Genomic DNA, 21282 nt, shown 5'->3' with positions numbered 1-21282 from the left:
CGGCAACGTGAACACGAGGGAGGAGTACTATTTTTTATTAAAACTGTAAAGCTACTATCACATTATTTCCATATAAAATATTGACTCAATAACTGTTTACAAAAAAATACTCTAAAGTGTTTGTTTGTTTGAGGATTGGATTTTAAGTTGGAATTTGAATAGTAAAAATTTTGAATTTGAATAGTTGTATGATGTGATATAAATAGGCGTTGATGTGATATTTTGAATATAAAATTGATTTTTAATATAATATAAAACATAAAAAATAGGTGTTTGATTTGATATATTTGGAGAAAAAAAAAAGAGATGAATAGCAAAATCTAATCTAATCCCCCAAACAAACACACTTCATCTTTTATCTCTTATATTATTTATAATAAAAAAATACTCATATTTTTTAATAAAAATATATACTGTTTCATGTAAATTTGGCCAGATATTTAAGCATCATATTTAATTCGCTTTTTTCGTGGGTGTTGTATTGAATGAATAGTTCAATAATATTATTGAATAATGCATTTCAATAATTTATATATTCTACCTTTTATGAGAAGACTACACTTTTTGTATTTAGATATTTAAATATTAATTATTATATTTATGAAATATAAATAAAAAATAATAAAAATATATCTATTAATTTCTTATAATATAAATATAGTGATATCTGTGAAATAAATTGTACAAATATAAAAATATTTTTATTGTTAAGTGTAATGATGCAAAAATAAATAATATTGTTCTTATGAGACGAAAATAGTATAAAAGTTTAGAATACATTTGGCGAGATTCAAATTTTAATTATCTATTTTAATAATACTTTATCCATCCATCAAACTTACAGATATTTCATTTATAAATCATATTAATTTTTATATTTCCTTAATCCTAAAAGAGATGTCTCATTCAGAGTATGCATGAGATTTAATAAAAAATAATAATATTAAATAAAAGTGAATATATAAGTAAAATAGATATAATCAAATTATTCTTATTTTAGATAATTATTGTGATATTTGTATAAATATTGTAGAAAATTAAAGGTAGTTTTGTTATATAGCTAAAAAAATTGCAGTTACTAAATAAGAAACGTAACAATATTTTGAAAAAAAAAAAAAAAGACAATTCATTTGAAAAATATTTATTTTAAATAAATTTAATTCATACTGTACATTATAAATATACTTTCAAATTCATACTTATATTATTAAATAAATTTAAAACACAAAGATAAAAAAGGCTTTATAGATAAAATGTAGTCATACATAATAATTTAAATATAATATTTTAAAATTTTTATATCAAAAGTAATTGTATACATAGTAGACAAAAGTGAGTAATCTTTATAGCGAGTTGAAGCTCATTCATTTGATTCATATGCCCAGTGCAACCTACTTCATCTATTATTTGATATTTATTAAAAATATATATATATTTTTCTTATTATTTTAAAATTTTAAAGCTCAGCTCACATTTTTAGCCAGGCAATTAAATTAAAGTTAAAAAAAAAAAAATATTAAAAAATGAAAGAGACACCATACCTCATAATTACCATTATGCCCTACACCAAGCAAACAATTCTCATTTCCCAATAGAGTCCAGCTAATCGTTTACTTGACCTGTTCCTGGATCTCCAGTCCTGGGACCTTTCAAATTCCCAACACTATTTCATATATTTCCCTGTTTGGCGTCCGCTCCAATCGCTGACACGTTCTGCTACATATATGCTTGCCCCTTCGTCTTTCTCTCTATCTTAATTTTCTTCGCCCAAACGCTCCCTAATATTTCTGTAGCTATGGAGTACGGCAGGCTCGGAAAAACCGAGCCTAACGATGGCTCTCCGAGCCTAGCTTTTACTACTGCGACGAACCGCACTCCCAAAAAATCCAAACTCAGGATTCTTCTTGCCCTCGCCGCCGCGCTGCTACTGACGTCCGCTGCGGCGGCGGCGGCGGTGGCTGTTTTAAGGAAGAGGAATGGTGCGGAAGACGGAGGAGTTAGGCTTCATAGCCGCCGTCCATCCCAAGCCATGGCGAGAGCTTGCGGCCGGACTAGGTTTCCGAATCTCTGCGTTGAATCGCTGCTCGACTTCCCCGGCGCCGCCGCCGCCTCCGAGAGAGACCTCGTCCACATTTCGGTTAATGTGACTCTCCAGAAAGTCGGCCGCGCGCTGTACTCCGCCTCCGAGATTAGCAATCTCGATATGGATCCTCACGTCCGGTGAGCGAAGTTAATTTCAAAATGTTGAGATATTTCTTCTTCCTCGAGGATTTCCATGGATTTTGATTTTTTTTTGGAACTTTTTCGTCTCAGTTCGGCGTACGAGGACTGCATCGAGCTACTAGACGATTCGGTGGATCTCCTCTCACGTTCGCTTACCTCCGTCGCCGGCGGCGGCGGTTCGACTCAGGATGTGTTAACCTGGCTAAGCGCCTCGTTAACGAACCACGATACCTGCACTGAAGGCTTCGATCAACTGAACGGCTACGTGAAGGCTCAAATGTCGGATCGATTGAAGGATTTGTCGGAGCTCGTGAGCAATTGCCTCGCTATATACGCCGCCGCCGGAGGAAACAGTGATTTCTCCGGCGTTCCGATACAAAATCGGCGACGGAGGCGGTTACTGAGCAAAGAGAAGGATAAGAACGTCGTCCACCAGTTTCCGACGTGGTTATCCCGCTGGGATAGAATGCTGCTGGATGCGCCGGCGTCGGCGATGAATCCAGATGTAATTGTGTCCGGCGACGGAAACGGAACCTGCAAAACGATCACGGAGGCGATAAAAAAGGCGCCGGTGAACGGAACTCGGCGATTCATTATCTACGTGAAGGCAGGAAGGTAAGCTTCACGTGTACCTCGCCTACTGTCCGCCATTAGAGCTTACCTTCCTAACTGCCGCTTCTTTACAACTTAAAATTACGTTTATGCCCCTGCAAATGCACAATCACTTTCAGAGTTAACAATTAGTTCAAAATCAACTATAATTGCCATTAGAGTTGAATTTTTTAAAAGATCAAATTACCTTAATTCATCTATCCTAATTTATTATTATTAATCCGTCTATATAAGCCTTCAAATTATTTTGCAGATTATGTGCTAATCCGCCTAGTAATGATTCCGATTTGACCAGAGCTATGCTATGTCGGTGACCAATATATGTTCATATACATATGTCATCAGGGTTATCACGTATATTTATACATATCGCAGCATATGTTGTGTTATGATAAGTTATAATATAATTTATGTTGAATTATAAATATGATGAGATGTATAAATATATATTGATTATCTTTATAGCATATCCATGCATGTACATGTAATTATTTCGAAATTCTTGACCCAAATTTAATCATTTTGTGTGTAATTACAATGTTGCTATCTTCGTTTATTTTTCTTTTCCCTTAGTACTTGAAAAAAAAAAACATCAAATTGAGCAGAAAAATTGGTAAATAAACAAAAAAAAAAAGAAAAAAAGATTCTAATGCCTTAAAATTGCAGGTACGTGGAGGACATACTGAAGGTGGGGAGGAAGAAAACGAATGTAATGATATTTGGGGATGGGAAGGGCAAGACAGTAATTTCAGGCAGCAAAAGTATCCAAGATAACATGACGACATTCCATACTGCCACTTTCGGTAAATTTCTTTCCCCCTTTTGATCATTTCTTCCTTTATTTTTTCCCCTTTCAAATTATTTTAATATACTTTCTTTTCCATTACATGAACTCTTCGTTTCTTCCCAATTTGATTTTAAACCTATTGTTTAATCGAAAACAATGGGCTGTTTGGATTTTCATGTACACATAAAAACATGCACGTGGCTATCTGATTAGGTAATTTCTTGTCTGCCCATCATCACTATACACTGGAAACCATTACAGTAAATTAATCTCAGAATCCCTCTGACAAAATTATTACAAGGGTTCTTGAATAATTTGAATTTAATAAATGGATTTTGAACCTGAGTATAGATAAGGTATCCATATGATCAAATCTATAAATAAAGAACCACCTTAAACATAGGATGCTGAGGAAATTTCCTGCAAGTTGTTGTCCTTAATTAGAACAGGTTTTAATTTCTTGTGGGCTTTCATATTATTTGTCTTGAGTGTCTGTCCCTTTCTGCTGGAGCTTTCATGGCTGTATTGCACTTGTTAAAACACTTATAATTGTTTAATTTGGTGAGTGGAGGTTGGAGGGAAGATCAGAGGGAGCTTTAAAATTTTCTTGATCAGAAGATGAGGGCAATCATTTAGTTAATTAGAGCATTTAAATAAACTGTCTAGTTCTTGGACTTTGTCACTAAATTTGAATCAAGTGATCAGCTTGCCCTTTAAATAAACACTATAGTTTTAGGATCTTGTCACTAAATTGAATCAAATGATTAAATTGCCCTTTGAATTTGGAGAGTGGAGGTTGGAGGAAGATGAGAGGGAACTTTTTATTTTCTTGGGGAATCATTTAGGGTATTAGATCATTTAAATGAACGAACAGTCTAATTCTAGGATCTTGTGACTAAATTGGTTGATTGGGATTTGAATTTAGTTGGTATATTGTAAAGGGTGTGTCACATTCACATTTAAATTTGCATTATCATAATTCTTGGTCATTCTTGGTGGGACATATATAGTTTTAAGATCCTAAACTGTAAATGGGGACTACCATGATGATCCACATCCAGCTTTCTATTACTTCATTTCCATTACATTCATTAATTGGCCACTTGAATTTTAGAATAATTTTATGATCCTTGTTTTTCAAACACACAACAGTTCATTACATTACATGCCTTTTATGTCTCTATCATTAACTGGACGACACAGCTTTCTCTTGCAATTAATTTTTAAGTTACTGTACCTGAGTCGAACTATTTTGAAAGTTTAGACTCGGTTTTTGAAAAATTTTAAAAATCATGACTACGTTCAATTTCTATTATCCTAAACTATATTTACACGGTTTTTTAGGTAATTGTCTTTTTGTTATGAATTGACAAATTTGCCTTTAATTGTATGGTAAAGATGAAAAGTAATAAATAAATGAAAGGTAAAAATGTAAAATTTGTGTTTAAAAAAATGAAATAGGACCATAGTTGTTAGACGTCCCAAATAAAAAAAGTAGTACATTAGTCTGTGGATGGAGGGAGTATGGTATTTTATAAGAGAAACTAATTATTTGATTGATGTGTCATATATATATATATATTTGATAAAGTTACTTTTTACACTAGGTTTTAGACTGAATATAGTTTTTTTTGGAATAATTTTATTGAGGGAAAGTATATTTTTTATTGTTTTTTATTAAGGGTGTGTTTGTTTGGGGGTTTGAATTTTGAGTTAGATTTGAATAGTAAAAAATTTTGAATTTGAACCGTTGCATCATGTGATATAAACAGGTGTTGACGTGAAGTTTTGAATGTAAAATTGTATAATATAAAAAATAATAAATAGGTGTTTGATTTGATGTTTTTGGGAGAAAAAAAAAGGGATGAACAGTGGATACAAGCACACTAAGTGTTACTCATATTATTTAGTTTTCTCGATTCTAAATTGACAATTTTGATATTTTAATTATTAAATAATTCAATTTTAATTTAGTCTTTACTTATTAACTCTATTGAAATATTTACGTATATTATCATTGTTAAAATTTTAATGGAATTGATAATTAAAGATAAAAATTAAACTAATTTGATGAATTGGGGATTAAAATTTATCCATTTAAGAATGGGGTAAATTTGAGATATGAGTAAATAATTTGTTATTTTTTTAAACAGCACTATTTAATTATTTTTTTAAAAAATGTATTTAGACAAATAAGAAGAAAAACGGATAAATTTAAAGAAATATTGCAAATATTTTTACACGTTATAAATTCGAAATTTTGAGATAGACTATTTTTTCCGATGTTAAGTGGAGATAAAATTCGAAAAGGAGCTTGAAACAAGATTGTCCAAATTCGACTAGATAAAGTTTTAGTTTAATTCATTGCAATAAAATTGATTTGAAATGAGCTGTTTGGTTTAAATTTTTGTTTAAATAATATATTTGATGTGATGCTAAAAATATTTTATTTTTATTTTATTTTAATGAGTTATAACAATGATTTAAATGCAATATTTTATAAGAAAAAATAATATATATGTAGCTGCAACTGGCGCCGGCTTCATTGCAAGGGACTTAACCTTCGAAAACTCGGCCGGACCGGCAAAACACCAAGCCGTCGCCCTCCGGGTCGGGGCCGACCACGCGGTGATCTACCGATGCAACGTGATCGGCTACCAGGACACGCTCTACGCGCACTCGCAACGACAATTCTACCGCGAGTGTGACGTCTACGGCACCGTCGACTTCATCTTCGGCAATGCGGCCGTCGTGTTCCAAAACTGTTCGATCCATGCGCGGAAGCCAATGCCGTTCCAGAAGAACACGATCACGGCGCAGAACCGCAAGGACCCGAACCAGAACACCGGGATCTCGATCCACGCCTGCCGCGTCGTCGCGGAGTACGACCTCGAGGCCGCCCGGGGGGCCTACCCGACCTACCTCGGGCGGCCGTGGAAGCTCTACTCCCGGGTGGTGTACATGCAGTCGTACGTCGGCGACCACGTCCACCCCCGGGGGTGGCTCGAGTGGAACGCGACATTTGCGCTCGACACGTTGTATTATGGGGAGTATATGAACTACGGACCCGGGGGGGCGGTCGGGCAGCGCGTCAATTGGCCCGGGTATCGGGTGATCACCTCTGTCGACGAGGCGAGTAAGTTCACGGTGGCGCAGTTTATTTTCGGGTCGGCGTGGCTGCCGGCGACCGGCGTCGCATTCCTAGCTGGCCTCACAACATGAGATATATATGTATGTATGTGTATGTATATCTATATTGTGTTTGTATAGGTTTTGGTTGTTGTGTTTGAAATGTGTTGTTGAATTGAAGGTTGTAATAATGTAGTTAGAGCAATTTCTTGTGTTTATAGTTAAGTGATCGAGGTTTTGGATCACATGCTGATGGGAAAAATTAATTTGGCATGGAGTGAATTAATAGTAATAATTGATTAAATAAGAACAATTTAGTCTATTTGAATATTTTCTTCGTTATCCTTTAAAAGTTATATTTACTTTTTGTATTTAACATTAATAATATTTTTATATTTGTATAATTATTCGTATAAATGTCATTAGTATTACAAGACACTAATGAAAGTATTGTTTGTATTTTTTTTTTTAATTTGTACTACGATTTTGATATAATAATTAATATTCAAATATCAATACGCAAAAAGTAAATGGGATCCTTAGAGCCGAACGGAAGTAATATTTTTTTAATCAGTGGTCGTAATTAAATTCAACTATGCTGAATTATTGAATTCTGAATGGGATCTATTGAAGTACCAATGCTAAATCCGTAAGTAAAATTTGAATTCAGAATGGGATCTATCTGAAGTACCAATGCTAAATCCAAAGTAAAAATGTACTTAAGAATTGGATATCATTTCAAATCATCAAAATAAGGGTGTTTATTTATTTATTTATTCATATTTTTTCTCTCCTATGTTTCTTTAGCCAAATTTTATTATTTGAATTTTGCGTTTTAAAAAAAATATATTTTTTTCTGTCACAAAATATTCCATCAAACATTATTTTAGGGGTGGCTCATAAAAGACTTATATTAAATTTATAGTTTTTTTCTTCATAATTATCCCATTTAATTTTAAAATTAAATTTTAATTTCTAATCATATATATATATATTCTTTCTAATTTTTCTACACTTCTTTAACTTACACCTTATTGTATTGTCTGCAGCAACTCGATCAAACTTGCCTCATCTTTTTTCTTATATCTTTCACCCTCTTTCAGTCCTTGTTTTTCGAACTTTCAGACAGACCGTCTTTCATCTTCTTTTCTCAATTGACATTGTCCAGACGGTCACGTTCAACTTCTTATCCAACACCAATCAGTAATATTATTAAAAATACATTTTAATTATGTATTTGTAGGACCTATAATTTATTTTCGCTTAAGGTCTAAAAAAAGTCCGAGACAGCCCTGATTATTTTCATGCCAAATTTAAACCAATTTTTTTCCAAACTCATCAAAAAACACACACATGTTTTTGGACTTTATGTTTATTGATAAAAATACATTCTTTTAGTCTAATAGATTATCAAGTGTGTTTTTATTTTGTGAAATAATTTAAAGATATACTTTTTTATGTCATGTGAAGTTAATTAAATTGTATATTTAATATAAAAATAGTGAATATGTATAATGCATATTTTTTTTTTTAAAAAAAGAAATGTAAAAGAAAAAACCAAAAGAAACACAATCCTTTTCTAGTTTCCACACTCTTAACTTGTTAAAAAATTATATATTTATATATATATATATATAATTTATCTGAATAAAAAATTTAAATATTCAAATGAAATCCAATCAGAAAAAGAAACATAGCCCAAGCTCTATTTACCTATAATATAGTTTTGAAAATTGTATACTACAGCATTTCTTAAAAGTAATTTCTTTTTTTTTTTCCAAAAAAATATGATATCAAATATATTTTTAAATTTTATAAAATATCACATAATTATATATTCAATATTTTATTATTTTCGAAACTCAAACCTCAAAAAGCTAAACGGAGTCTATAAAACATAAGGTTAATTTTGTCCCAATTAAATTTGAGTAGGTTGAATAGCATACTGTCGGTGGGGACTTTAGTATTTATTTTGGCAAAAATTAAATGCCAATAATAATGTGACCACGTGATTCGATTAACACACAGATTGGCAAAGATATTATATATGAATAAATAAATAAATATTTTTTAAGTGAAATTTAAAATAAATTTATATTATAGGCAAATCTTGGTCTGATCAATGGGACTAATTTAATTGTCAAACTTCTAGTCAACAATGGCTTACATTTCTTGGTTGAGTAATTAGAACGAAGAAATATACCCTACACATTTTTTTTTTTAATATTACTTATTTATTGTGTTTTGAATAGTTTAATTAAAAATAAAAAACAAATTAAATATAATATTTTGAATATTTAAAAAACCTAATCTTAAAATTACAATAATGTAAAAATAGGACAAGTCAATGGCCATTGAAGACAGGTGGTTAAGAAGAGATTTGGGGCCTTTCGAAAATTATTTTTTCCATTATTTTACTGTCAAAATTTATTATAAAATTCGAACTTAGAAATAATTTCAAAAAATTGAGTCTGAACTTTTGTTTGCATTATTTAAGTCCGACTAGCCGTTGGTTGGAAATTAAAGATGTGCTTGGTTGACATTAGACTTCAATTATAATACTCACATCAAATTTATTTATTATTATAGTTTTTAAAATTACTTAATATATATTTTAAATTTATTTTCAATAATTAAACCATCAACCAAATCATATTTTCAATATATAACATGTTTTTTTTTTTTTTTTTTTTTAAGTTGTCTCATAATTTGATATGTTCTTATTTTTAATAAATTTATCTATTTTAAATATATTTAAAAAATATAAATTAATTTAATTAAATTCTTCATTTATTATCGATAAAATCCACTAAAAAATTCTTTTATTTTGTCCTGGTCCATCTGCTATACATGGGCTGGAGTTTACCCGTTTATCCAGTGGCACGAGTTCCCACATTATAAAAAATTGAAAAAAAGTCTCGTAAGGGATGACCGGTGGTGTGGGGTTGGACTAGTGATTGTGACGTCATGGGTTCAAACCTCCGACGCCTCAAGTCACATGTCACACATGATTTGCGCACTTTCGGGTAACGACTGCGGATTTCCACGTCATAAAAACATATAATAATTTTGTAATTTATTTGTATTATATTAAATTTTATTCTTTATAAAATATATTTATATTGTATATATTTTTATTGAAAATTTAAAATATTTAAATATATTTTATATTGTTTAATTATATATATTAATTTTTGTTTTAAAAAATACAAACAAAAAATATATAATTATTAATAATTAATAAATAAAATAAAACATATATACATATGAATATATTACAAAATAATAATAATAATAATAATAATAATAATAATAATCAAATTTAGCATAACAGGCAAATAAATGCACATTAAAACAATAAAATAAAATTCAAGGCAAGGTCAGAAAGACTTACAAGTTCCGCCGGATGAATTCCCATATCCTATTCTCCATGTACACCCGATCCCTCCGCCGGCGAGGCACGTGCCGCTCGTCGGGAAACACCAGCAGCTCGTACGGCTTTCCGGCGGCCACCAGCGCGTTCACCAGCCTCGCCGTGTGCCGGAAATGCACATTCTCATCAATCATCCCATGCACCAACAACAGCCCTCCTTCCTCCCTCATCTTCCCCACGTGACTCATCACCGCCCCCTCCACATATCCCCGCTCGTTCTCCTCCGCCACCCCCATGTACTTCTCCGTATAGAACGAATCGTACCCGTCCCACGACGTCACCGGCGCTCCCGCCACCGCGCACCGGAAAACCTCCGGAAACCTCGCCAGCAACATCGCCGACAGGTACCCGCCATAGCTCCACCCGTATAATCCGATGTGGCCCGGCTTCGCCAGCACGTGCTCAACGAGCCATTCGGCCCCACAGCATTGATCATCGGCGTCGACTTTCCCGCACTTGTGCTTGATTGTGCCTCCGAACTTTAGCCCCCGTCGGGACGTTCCTCTGTTGTCCATCTGTTAAATGATCGAATTAAATGACCATCTCATCGAAAAATTTAACGTGAAATTCAATCGAACCTTCCAAACGAGTATGCCTTTGCTTCGGAGATATTGCGCTCGCATGTCGACAGTGTTCGACCAAGAATCGGACACGAGTTGTACGTTAGGGCCGCCGTATACATGGATCATCGTTGGGTACGGCGGGGGACCGAATTTTGCAGAGTCAGGTTTATACAAAGCTCCGTATAAGATAGTTCCATCTTCGGCTGCGATGTGAACGATCTCCGGTGGATCGAGTGGGAGCTTATTAAACCTCGGGACGTAGACTGGCTGCTCGTTGAACGATCTGATTAAACTCCCGTTGAGCAATGAGCGTAATGTGAGTTTTGGAGGCGAACATAAGGAGTCGTGGATGTCGACAAACCTCTTCAACTGATGATCGAGTACCACGACGTGTTTTCCCTTTCCGTTCGTTAGCCTCGACGGCGCCGGCAACGGCTGATCAGGATCAAGACATAAGTTAGTTCGATAAAGATGGGATTCCAAAGGGCTGTCCAAAGTCGCGGTGAAGTAAACATCGCCGGAAACTTCATTTACGCCGGCGACTTGCTCGACCATCCAATCGCCTTCGGTGATCGCCCCCAAACACGATCCATCGGAATCGTGCAAATACAGATGCCGGAAACCGGTTCTTTCGCTGGCCCAAATGAAGCCTCCGGAGGATCGATTCGGGAGTTTGTACAACGGGGTGTAGCAGTCGTGTAAATCAATCCACGTTTCGTTTTCCTCGACCCATACGACGTTCCCCCGACCGGTTTCGATGTTGAACCTGATGATCTTCAGCTTAGTATGCCTTCTGTTCAAGACTTGAGCTGTAAGAATGTTGCCATTCATCCAGTTCACTCTTGCCAAATATTCGTGATCGTCGTCGCCGAGCTGTTGCTGTCCTCCGCAGATCAAATCCATCCAAACAACCGATCCACCGGCCGGAGAAATAACCCCCAAATGAACTCGAACATTTGAACCACCGGCGAAAGGGTAAGCGTGGTCTTCATAAGCATCGAGGCCTACCGAATCTTTTCCCTCGTGGATGATCCTGAACAGAGGTATTTCAGACGAATCGACCTCAGTAAACGCGATAAATTTGCTATCGAGCGACCACCAGTATCCATTCTTCCGATCCATTTCCTCCTAAGGGTAGAAATCAGTTCATTGATCGGTTAGCGACACATGGAGATGATAAGAAATCTGGTTCGAAGAAACTTACCTGTGCTATGAACTCTGCAAGTCCATGTGTCTGAAAACATATAAATTGCAGCAATTTAGATCAAATTGAATCGTGATAGAGATGAAGAATATGTAACGGGAACAGAAACAAATCGAAGAAAAACATAGTATAATGCTTACAATAGCACCCTCTTTGGCGCCGAAGGTTAACTGCTTCGACACATTGTTTAGAAGGTTTAACACATGTAACTCATTATCCCTCACATATGCAAGCATGGTGCCATCGGGAGAGACATGTGGATCGATAATTGGCGAGGAATCGAAGCTTTGGAGCTTAAGCTCCGGTTTAAGGAAGTTTTCTTGAATATATATCTGCAAAAACACAGTTAGATGCAGATAAGAAAATGTAACAAACACTTGAAAAAACTACGAATAGCACCAAATGACGATTATGGTTTCAATAATCACAAACTCTGTGGCGAAAAGGATCCAATAAGCTAACAAAGTTTGAACTTCCACCATATTAGAATGCCATGAACACATAAACAAAGCAAGATGTTAGGGAACTTACCCCAGCTGGTAGAGGCACCATAACTCTTTTTCTCTTCGGGCTCGACTTTACCCATTCGTAGCGTGTCAAGCCTAACCAACGCTCTCTTAGCCTCTCCCTACGCAACTTCTCTTCTACAGATAAATTATTCTCATCGAAACCACCGTCTGGAGGGCTGAAATACAGATCATGCTTCCCAGTCTCGGGATCGAACACATACAAATTCCTACTTAATGTTTGATCAGGACTGAACAAGTATGATATCAAGCTATTATCGGGGCTAAAACTAATCAAAGTAGGCACATTGTATCCTGGTAAAGGGTACTGCACTATGTCTTCCACGGGGAACACAGAGCAATCATCAAGAACATTTGCAGCAATTGTATCGGGTAGAGGCATTTCTTCAAAACTTCTTCAGATTCTTCTTCCTAATGTTATCAAGTGAGTGAGTTAACAAACAAGCAGATTATGCAGAGATAATACATTCATTATCAATCGAAATTACATTGTATATGATAATCAAAATCCACAAGTTTATGTTCAAGATAGGTAAACAGGATTCAAACCAGATTCTAGTTTGTATACTAATTTCGAACCTAAACCCCAATTCTAGAACATTTACGTTCGCAGGCAAACGTAAAGAACAAGGAAATGACGACAAAATCAGCACAGAAATCATCAACAAGCAGTGATAGAGCAACGTTGGCTACTGATTAACCATAATTCCAAAGTAATTCGTATTTATGGAGATATTAACAACGAATGAAGCAGAGTATGCAGTATGACCTGTCATATGATTATCCGCCCGCACGAATGAGCTCTAATTCGAGATTTGGATTCAGATTCCTTGTGATTATCAGCTCAATCAAACTTTTCAGCATACAACTGGCAGTCGCATAGGTTTATCAAACATGTCGTTTTCCAGAAATGAACAGCTACTTGATGGAGATATGAAATGGAGAAATCATACAGTGAAGAACAACGATTTGATGCGAGTCTAATTAAATCATATTTTCGGATTCAGCTTGCAACTGATTGAAGTCTATTGGAATTACCTCAGATATTTACCTCCATCTTATCCAATCAATTTTTGAAATCACGCATCACTCCAAATAATTTTTTCTTCACTTCCTGCTCTAGCTGTTGCTCCTGAATTCTCCAGAACTAAATATTCCGATCCTTATCGTGCTTTTTGTACAGTGCTGCTCTCCTTTTTGTCTACATGGCGGCGTTTGGCGGCTGCAGCCTGCCTGGAAAGCGTGGCGCGTATATACACCGTCCACAGTGGCGCGTGGCCTCGGTCCCGCCTACTCTTCCACACTAATGATAGACAAATTAGGGTTACCTAAAATAGGGAAACATGTTTTCTTTATTTATTTTTTCTTAATCAAACGTTAACATTTTAAATTACTACAAAAAGAAATAATAATAATAATAAAAAATTAGTAGGGATAAAAAAAATATTAAATGCATAAAATAAAATAAAGTGAAAATTAGATGATATGATGAGACAGAAAAATATAAATTTTATTTATTTATTTGAATGATGTTAATTAGATAAAATGTAATTAATTATTTCATATTTTTAAAATATTACAGGTATGTGATGGACTAAAATCGAAAAATTATTGCAAAATATGCCAGAAGAATGAAGTACTTTTATATTTTAAATTTTATGCAAAAAGTAAATACAATTGTAGAGTTAGAATTACCCTAAGATGGAACATTTTTATCCTTTTAAATGGAATAGACAACAAAAAAATAATAATCATATTTAATCAATATGAAAATATTGACTTAATAAAAATTGTTTAAATTAGACCGGATAGACAATCTATATGGTCAAAAAATATAATCGACGGAAACGATAACTTAGGAGAACTCGGGACTCGGCCCTTATATAGTAAATATATATCTTAACACAAAACAAAAGAAATATATTAATATATATATTACTGTTCTATCAGAACAATATTGATAATCTACAACCAAAGTCTCATTTTAGTACTTTAGGTTGTAAAATGTACCCATGGGATTGAATACTTTCTACAATACAATTTTATTTTTTTTAATATAAAATTTATTCATATTTAATACTCCTCGTTCTGTCTCAAACATCGTGCAATATTTGTGTTTGACACAAGAATTTAGGTAGAGAATATTAATTATAGTAATTTAAAATAATTTTGATATTAAGTGATATAATTTGAGAGAAATAATTATTTATTTTTTTATTTAAGTGATTTGATGGGATAAAATGAAATATATATTAATATATATAAATATTATTAATTATTTTTAAATTTAAAAATATTACGTTCAATTTGAGACAAAAAAAAATATATATATATATATAAATATTTGCAGCGTGGGACAGGAGTATTAGGTAGCCTCAATACAATAAATGCGAGGCGTGGAGAAATGATTAATAACTTCACGTCGAGACGGCGTCGTTTTACATTTTGATTAAAATCAAAAGTCTCTGCGTCACCTTTTCACATAACAATCACATCCCTTTTGCACTAATTAATTAATTAATTTAATTCATAAGATTCCAAATCCATTGCTTTCGTAGGACACCTGTCGCTTACATGGGTTTAGGGTTTAGGATAACTATTCATAAAATTCATAAAATTTGGAAATTCATAAAATTTTATCCTTTTTTTTTTATATATAAATATGTATATATATATATTCAAAATCAATACGAAATTTTGGATAAGTCATGATACCATGGCTGCCCTGCCAACATGTCACTCCACAATTATCATTTTTATTTTATTTAATTTTATCGTATTAAAAGTGACATTTTGTAAGTCATATCCAATTTTATTTGGATATATATATTTATGAATCGACACTGATGTTTAACTACTAAAGATACCCTCTTTGGTCGGAATTGTATCCCTTTACAGACACAATACAATTTACATTTCTGTTGGCTCCTTGAGATAAAGGTTCAAAAAATATTTTGGAGTTTTAAAAAGTACTTAGAATAGTGAAAAATTTTAAGTATTTAACACAGTATTAGAGAAAAAAACATTTAATATTTTATCCCTCAGTCAATTTTATACTATGCAAATTTTAAATAAAATGAATATAAAATTGACGTACAAATAGAGTATATATTTTTTAGTAAATAATTTTTATAAATAGTATTCCTTTCCTCCCAAATAAGAATATTTATTTGGATATTTATAATAGATTAAAAGGTAATAATATTTTATTGGTTAATAAAAATGCGTAAAATAATTTTGATATTTTAATGTTTGTACTTTATATATATATAATAGTATAGAGAGTGAACTTATGACTGTGAACTCATTATTCAAACTCAATGCCTCCAAATCCACCAGCCACATACATTTTCGGATAATGGCTAACTAACTCTTCACTTACCCACGTAGCGGCTGCGAACTTCCACATTAAAAAAAAAAAAAAAAAACACTTCACAATTGAAAATACATAGTTTTTTAGGAGTCCAAAGCATTAGTGGGTTATTTGAGTCTATTAATTTGGGCCAGATCCATTGGGCCCAAAAATCTGAATTTCTAATTTTCTACCAGATTAGTAAAAAAAAGAAAATAAATAAAAACAGTTTATGTAAAACCCTCTTTTGCAGTAAACCCTCGAAGGTCAGCTATGGCGCTTTCCAAGCCTTCACTGTTCAATCACTTGGCCAAAACCCTAGCGAAATCCGGCCGTTTATCGCCGCACGCGCCGCCGCCGAGGACCTTCCTTCCTGTTCGATTCTTCTCATTTGCCACGCCTGAAGAAGCTGCCGCCGAGCGTCGCAAACGGAAGCGCCGTCTTCGTATCGAGCCCCCACTCTCCTCCCTCCGACAACAGCAGCAGCCTCGCCCGACTCCGACGCCTGCACCCCAAAATCCTAACGCTCCTAAGCTCCCAGAACCGGTATCTGCACTTTCCGGCAACCGCCTCAACCTCCATAACCGTATCCTCAAGCTCATCCGTGAGAACGATCTCGAAGAGGCCGCGTTGCTCACTCGCCACTCGATATACTCTAATTGCCGACCGACGATTTACACGTGCAATGCAGTAATGGCGGCGCAGCTGCGGCAGGGTAAGTATGCTGAGCTCCTCTCACTTCACAGGTTCATTACACAAGCTGGCGTTGCTGCAAATGTCGTTACGCACAATCTCCTCCTCAATGTCTATCTCGACTGCCGGAAAACTGATTTGGCTCTGGAGCAATACAAGCAGTTAATTAACGATGCTCCATTCAATCCCTCCCTCAGCACTTACAGAATTCTGATCAAGGGGCTTGTGGACAATCAGCTAGTTGAAAAGGCAATTGAGATTAAGGATGAAATGGCAGGGAAGGGTTTTAAGCCGGATCCTACTGTTTATGCCTATTTGATGTTGGGGCAAGCAAAGAATTCGAACGCAGAAGGGGTTTTTGAGTTGTATGAGGAGTTGGAACAGAAAATGGAAACAGATAAGATATTGGATGGCGTGGTTTATGGGAATTTGATGAAAGGATACTTCTTGAAAGGAATGGAAACAGAGGCAATGGAGTGTTACAGGAGGGTTGTGGGTGAGGATTCGACTGTTACTATGAATGCAGTCGCCTATAATTATATTTTAGAGGCTTTGTGCAAGAATGGGAAGCTTGACGAGGCGCTGAATCTGTTCGAGAAGATGAAGACTGTCCATGATCCTCCTAGAAAACTGACTGTAAACTTGGGAAGTTACAATATTATCGTTGATGGGTATTGTGCAGAGAATAGATATAGTGAGGCCATTGAAGTTTTCAATAGTATGGGGGAGAAAAGGTGCAGTCCCGATACTTTATCATACAATGTGCTGATCGATCAGTTATGTAGAAATGAAATGTTTGTTGAGGCAGAGAATCTGTACAAAGGAATGGCTGATAAGAATGTAAGCCCGGACGAGTACACCTTTACTGTTCTAATGGATACTTGCTTACAGGAGAATAGAACAGACGATGCAGCTCACTACTTCAAGACTATGGTTGAGTCGAAGCTGAGACCAAACATGGCAGTCTATAATAGATTGATTGAGGGGTTGATTGATGTTGGTAAGGTTGATGAGGCGAAGTTTTTCTTTGAAATGATGTTGCCTAAACTGAGGATGAACGATGATGCATACAAGTGCATCATGAAGGCATTGTTTGAAGCTGGGAAGCATGACGAAGTGCTGAAAATTGTTGATGGAATGTTGAGGGAGGATCCAAATGATTTCACTGAGGAACTGGAGGAGTTCGTCAGAGAATGGTTGAGAAAGGAAGGGCGTGAAGATGAGTTTACAAATATTAGATCGACCATTGAAAAGGAGAAGGCTGAGGCTGCAGCTAAAGCTGCTGAAGAAGCTGAACGAGCCAAGGCCAATGCCAAGGCTGCAGTTGCTTCTTTGCTGCCTTCCAAGTTGTTGAATAACGAGAACAAGAAGTCAGAAGAAGCAGAAGAATCTACCGAAGATACTGCAGCCACCTCTGCTTCTTTGGACGAAGAAACGCTGCCTGGGAAGGATGGAGCAGCTGAAATTGAGGGTAGTGTTGTAAGCAAGCAAGGAGCGGCTTGATGTGGTAAACATAGAACAAATTGTTGCGTTGAAATGATAACTACTTTATATGTGATACCCGAAATATTATGCATTTCCATCTGATTATAGCATGCTAGCCATGGTATTAAGGATGAGTAGCAGCCATTGATGCACTTCTGATGTTAACCTTGTGATATCATTTATATAAGTTCCAGTATTATGGTTGCAGTTTTCCTGTGCTTATAATATGAGGTCTGACGACCTTAAGTTTATGTTAAACGAGAAAAGAATTAAGAAAAACCAAATTCACTTGAGGTTGATCAGGGTTGATGACTCTAGAATGAGCTTTTTTTTTAATTTTATTTTAATTTAATTTTGAGTTTATTTAATGTTCTTGAGTCCATAATATAAATGAGCTCATATCTACAAGGGTCCATCTATCTTAAATATATATAAGGGTTTTCTCATTAGGTTGCTTCGACTTGGTAGCAGGAAGAATTGGTTTTTCTCTGCTGGTTTATTCTTCGCATTAGGAATAATGTTATTGTCTTTGCTGGTTTATTCTTTGCATCAAGAATAAAGTTTATTGTTTTCGTTTTTCCCTATGTTCTATCAGCTTCCTTGCTATATTATGTGGCCTTAGAAAAATTTGGTGGGAATGATGTGGTTAGCATTTGCTATATATCTAAACAAATCGAAAATTTTTGGAAATTGAAGGTGGCAATGGGCAATTTGGTACTTAGCAAGTGGAATGTTTTGGATACACACATTCTTACAGGTCTTAAGAGACACACAACCACACAAATTAGGAAGCCATAGACAGAATAGGTTATAACCCAAATTAACTTCTTGCTTAGATACAAATGCTTGGTATGGACACCCCGGAATCTTGACTTTGCTGTTCCTTCCAAATTCTACCCGTAACTCTAAGCTTAAGCTCCTTCCTGTCGTTCCCAGAGAAGAATAGCGCCATGTTGCGTTGGATGATAAGTCCATCGTGACTATCCCTCACCTTACGGTGGCTATCCCTTATACTTCTTGGTGTGCCTTCCCATATGAGCTTTCGGCCATTTCCTCCGACCTCTAAACTATAGCTGTAGTTGCGTGCTTCGGTCTCATCACCCATGAAACGTAGAAATGCCATGTAAACCGGGGCCATACCTAGCTGAAATGCCTCAAAGTGAAGGCAGAAGTACTGCCCAAAACAATGGAAAACCTAGGCGACGAAAAAGAACATTAGCATAACATAGTATACTTAGGCTACTCATAATCATAGTGATGCAATGCCAACATATTTAGAACTCACAGTTAGCATCCATGTAGCATTCTCGACTTCTCTAGGATTCGACTTAACATAGCGATGATTGAAGGTGGAGCCGCTGTGCATATCCACTTTGTGATCGTCCCTCAAATGGGCCACTAGAAAAGCTATGTCCCCTGTAACTAGACACTCTGAACCGGCATAAGGACAGCTGTAGGGTCGAAAATCGCACACTGCTTCATGTTTGAGTTTGCTGTAATATGGAAAGATTTCTGTGCAGCCCATAGACATGTACTTGCAAGGTAGCTCTAGTGACTCTGCAACCTTTTCTAGTGCTAAACACCTGATATCACCAAGCTCTTGTCGACATGTAGGACATCGATTGTGCACCCTTGTCTTGCAAGTCGAACATAGAGTGTGTCCATTGTGGCACTACAGATATCACAAAACCATATTTTTAACACCATAGATTATAGCTTTGGTATGCAAAAGGTCATAAGCTATTAGAAACTCTAGTTTATGATTTAGATTAGATTTTTATTATTTGGATTATGTCGTTATTATTTGATTATATCCATTAGATCGAACTGTTATTGTTTGAGTCTATCAAATATGCATAACACCTTTTCATAGATCATGATTTCATTATTAATATGTGATTCTGAAATTCTGTAAAAATGTAATAGAAACTACTAAGAACATTGATTGATTCATGATTTCATTCCATTAGTAATTAGGAAAGAGATAATATCATAAGTTCATAAGTAAATTTTACCTGATGGATTGGTGGATACATAGAGTTAGTGCAGACAGGACATTCCAGCAATTCATGGACATTAGGGGGAGGGGGAGGGTAGATCCCAGAATTTCTAGGCTTTGAAGAGTAATGGTGATGATGATGATGATGATGATTATTTTTGTTACTGTTATGATGAGGGTATGAGTGGATCTCTTCATCCTCAACCACCCCCCCATCTAATGAAGAAGACACACACTGTTGCACAACACTCTCCATTTCAATTGTTGCCATTCTTTCTTCTCTTTTTTTTTTTTCTCACTTCAAGAACTTTGTAGATATTTGAGGGTTTCAAGAATCTATGGAAGTTCCCTAAATTTGCCCCCAACTACCCACCCCAGAAACTTGATTGCTTCTAGAAATTTCAGATCAAAAACTTTGATCTTTGGTAGAAACCTGAGATGGATCTTGAATCTTTGATGGATCTGTGAAACCCTCCTGTATATGATGATACTGTTTCCCCTCCTCCCTCTCTCTCTCTCTCTCTCTCTCTCTCTCTCTCTCTCTCTCTCTCTCTCTCTCTCTCTCTCTCTCTCTCTCTCTCTCTCTCTCTCTGCTTAATTCACTTTCTTTGGCTGTGTTTTTCAGGGAGCATGGATTAAGGAAGAAGAAATCAACAGAATAGAGGGAAGAAAGGAAAGTAGAGAGAGAGAGAGAGAGAGGGAGGGACCAGAGAATTGAACAAGAAGGGGCCCCCTCTCCAAACCAACAAGTAAACTTTTCTGTTCCCTTTCCTCTCTCTCTCTCTCTCTCTCACTCTAAGTAAGTGAGAGAAATGAAATGAGGCCTAGAGAAGGAAATGTGTGTAATTTCTTATATACATACAGTGGTGGGATTCTATTTTCACATCATCTGTGCTGTTTGATTGTTAGTTTAGATTTGATGGCAGAATTAAGAAACAAACGTGATTATTAATTTGCTCATTTAATGGAGCTGGACTTTATTTATTTTATTTTTTGTTATAAAAAATGGGGTGCTGTTGAATACTTGAATTTGCAATTTTGCTTATAGATAAATCTGCCATTGCCAACACAGTCAAGAGTCAGGAAGGGCGGACAAGTATGGCTCATTTATGGATTTTTATTTATTTATTTATAATACTTATAGACCTAAATAGATTTTATTCAATTTTTGTATCTTAACAGATCAGATGAGAAAAGGTAGAAGCATTTATATGAACAAAATTATTTCATTTTATTTTAACTTATACACTATAATACAGGAAAAATAATTTATTG

General features: G+C 35.1%; 4 protein-coding genes across 9 annotated transcripts; 2 read left to right on the top strand and 2 right to left on the bottom strand.

Annotated features, from left to right (window-relative positions):
* The first annotated feature begins 1745 nt into the window (after positions 1-1745).
* On the top strand, positions 1746-7077 carry LOC127256404 (probable pectinesterase/pectinesterase inhibitor 34). Its single transcript, XM_051282408.1, has 4 exons — positions 1746-2220; positions 2314-2838; positions 3502-3638; positions 6147-7077. The coding sequence occupies exons 1-4, from the start codon at positions 1796-1798 to the stop codon at positions 6842-6844; spliced, it is 1785 nt and encodes a 594-aa protein (XP_051138365.1). The 5' UTR covers positions 1746-1795; the 3' UTR covers positions 6845-7077.
* A 2947-nt stretch (positions 7078-10024) lies between these two features.
* LOC127256397 (uncharacterized) lies at positions 10025-13778 on the bottom strand. Of its 6 annotated transcripts, none has more exons than XM_051282400.1 (7): positions 13517-13778; positions 13248-13399; positions 12483-12889; positions 12092-12283; positions 11952-11981; positions 10763-11875; positions 10025-10699 (listed from the first exon to the last, which is right to left on the bottom strand). In XM_051282400.1, exons 3-7 carry the CDS (start codon positions 12858-12860, stop codon positions 10142-10144), a joined length of 2271 nt encoding a protein of 756 aa, XP_051138357.1. In that variant the 5' UTR covers positions 12861-12889; positions 13248-13399; positions 13517-13778; the 3' UTR covers positions 10025-10141. The 6 variants fall into 6 exon arrangements, with proteins under 6 accessions (XP_051138357.1, XP_051138356.1, XP_051138360.1 ...); XM_051282399.1 differs by having other exon boundaries at positions 13248-13396; XM_051282403.1 differs by having other exon boundaries at positions 13248-13346.
* A 2287-nt stretch (positions 13779-16065) lies between these two features.
* LOC127256233 (pentatricopeptide repeat-containing protein At3g49240, mitochondrial) lies at positions 16066-20713 on the top strand. Its single transcript, XM_051282125.1, has 2 exons — positions 16066-18030; positions 20633-20713. Exon 1 carries the CDS (start codon positions 16104-16106, stop codon positions 18024-18026), a length of 1923 nt encoding a protein of 640 aa, XP_051138082.1. The 5' UTR covers positions 16066-16103; the 3' UTR covers positions 18027-18030; positions 20633-20713.
* LOC127256234 (E3 ubiquitin-protein ligase SINAT5-like) lies at positions 18699-20633 on the bottom strand. Its single transcript, XM_051282126.1, has 3 exons — positions 20024-20633; positions 19294-19680; positions 18699-19203 (listed from the first exon to the last, which is right to left on the bottom strand). The coding sequence occupies exons 1-3, from the start codon at positions 20276-20278 to the stop codon at positions 18841-18843; spliced, it is 1005 nt and encodes a 334-aa protein (XP_051138083.1). The 5' UTR covers positions 20279-20633; the 3' UTR covers positions 18699-18840.
* Positions 20714-21282: the final 569 nt, after the last annotated feature.

Source organism: Andrographis paniculata, unplaced genomic scaffold (genome assembly GCF_009805555.1).
Source record: "Andrographis paniculata isolate CXL003 unplaced genomic scaffold, ASM980555v1 Contig55END, whole genome shotgun sequence".
In the NCBI taxonomy this organism is placed as follows: Eukaryota; Viridiplantae; Streptophyta; class Magnoliopsida; order Lamiales; family Acanthaceae; genus Andrographis; species Andrographis paniculata.
This window is presented reverse-complemented; position numbering and strand designations above follow the sequence as displayed.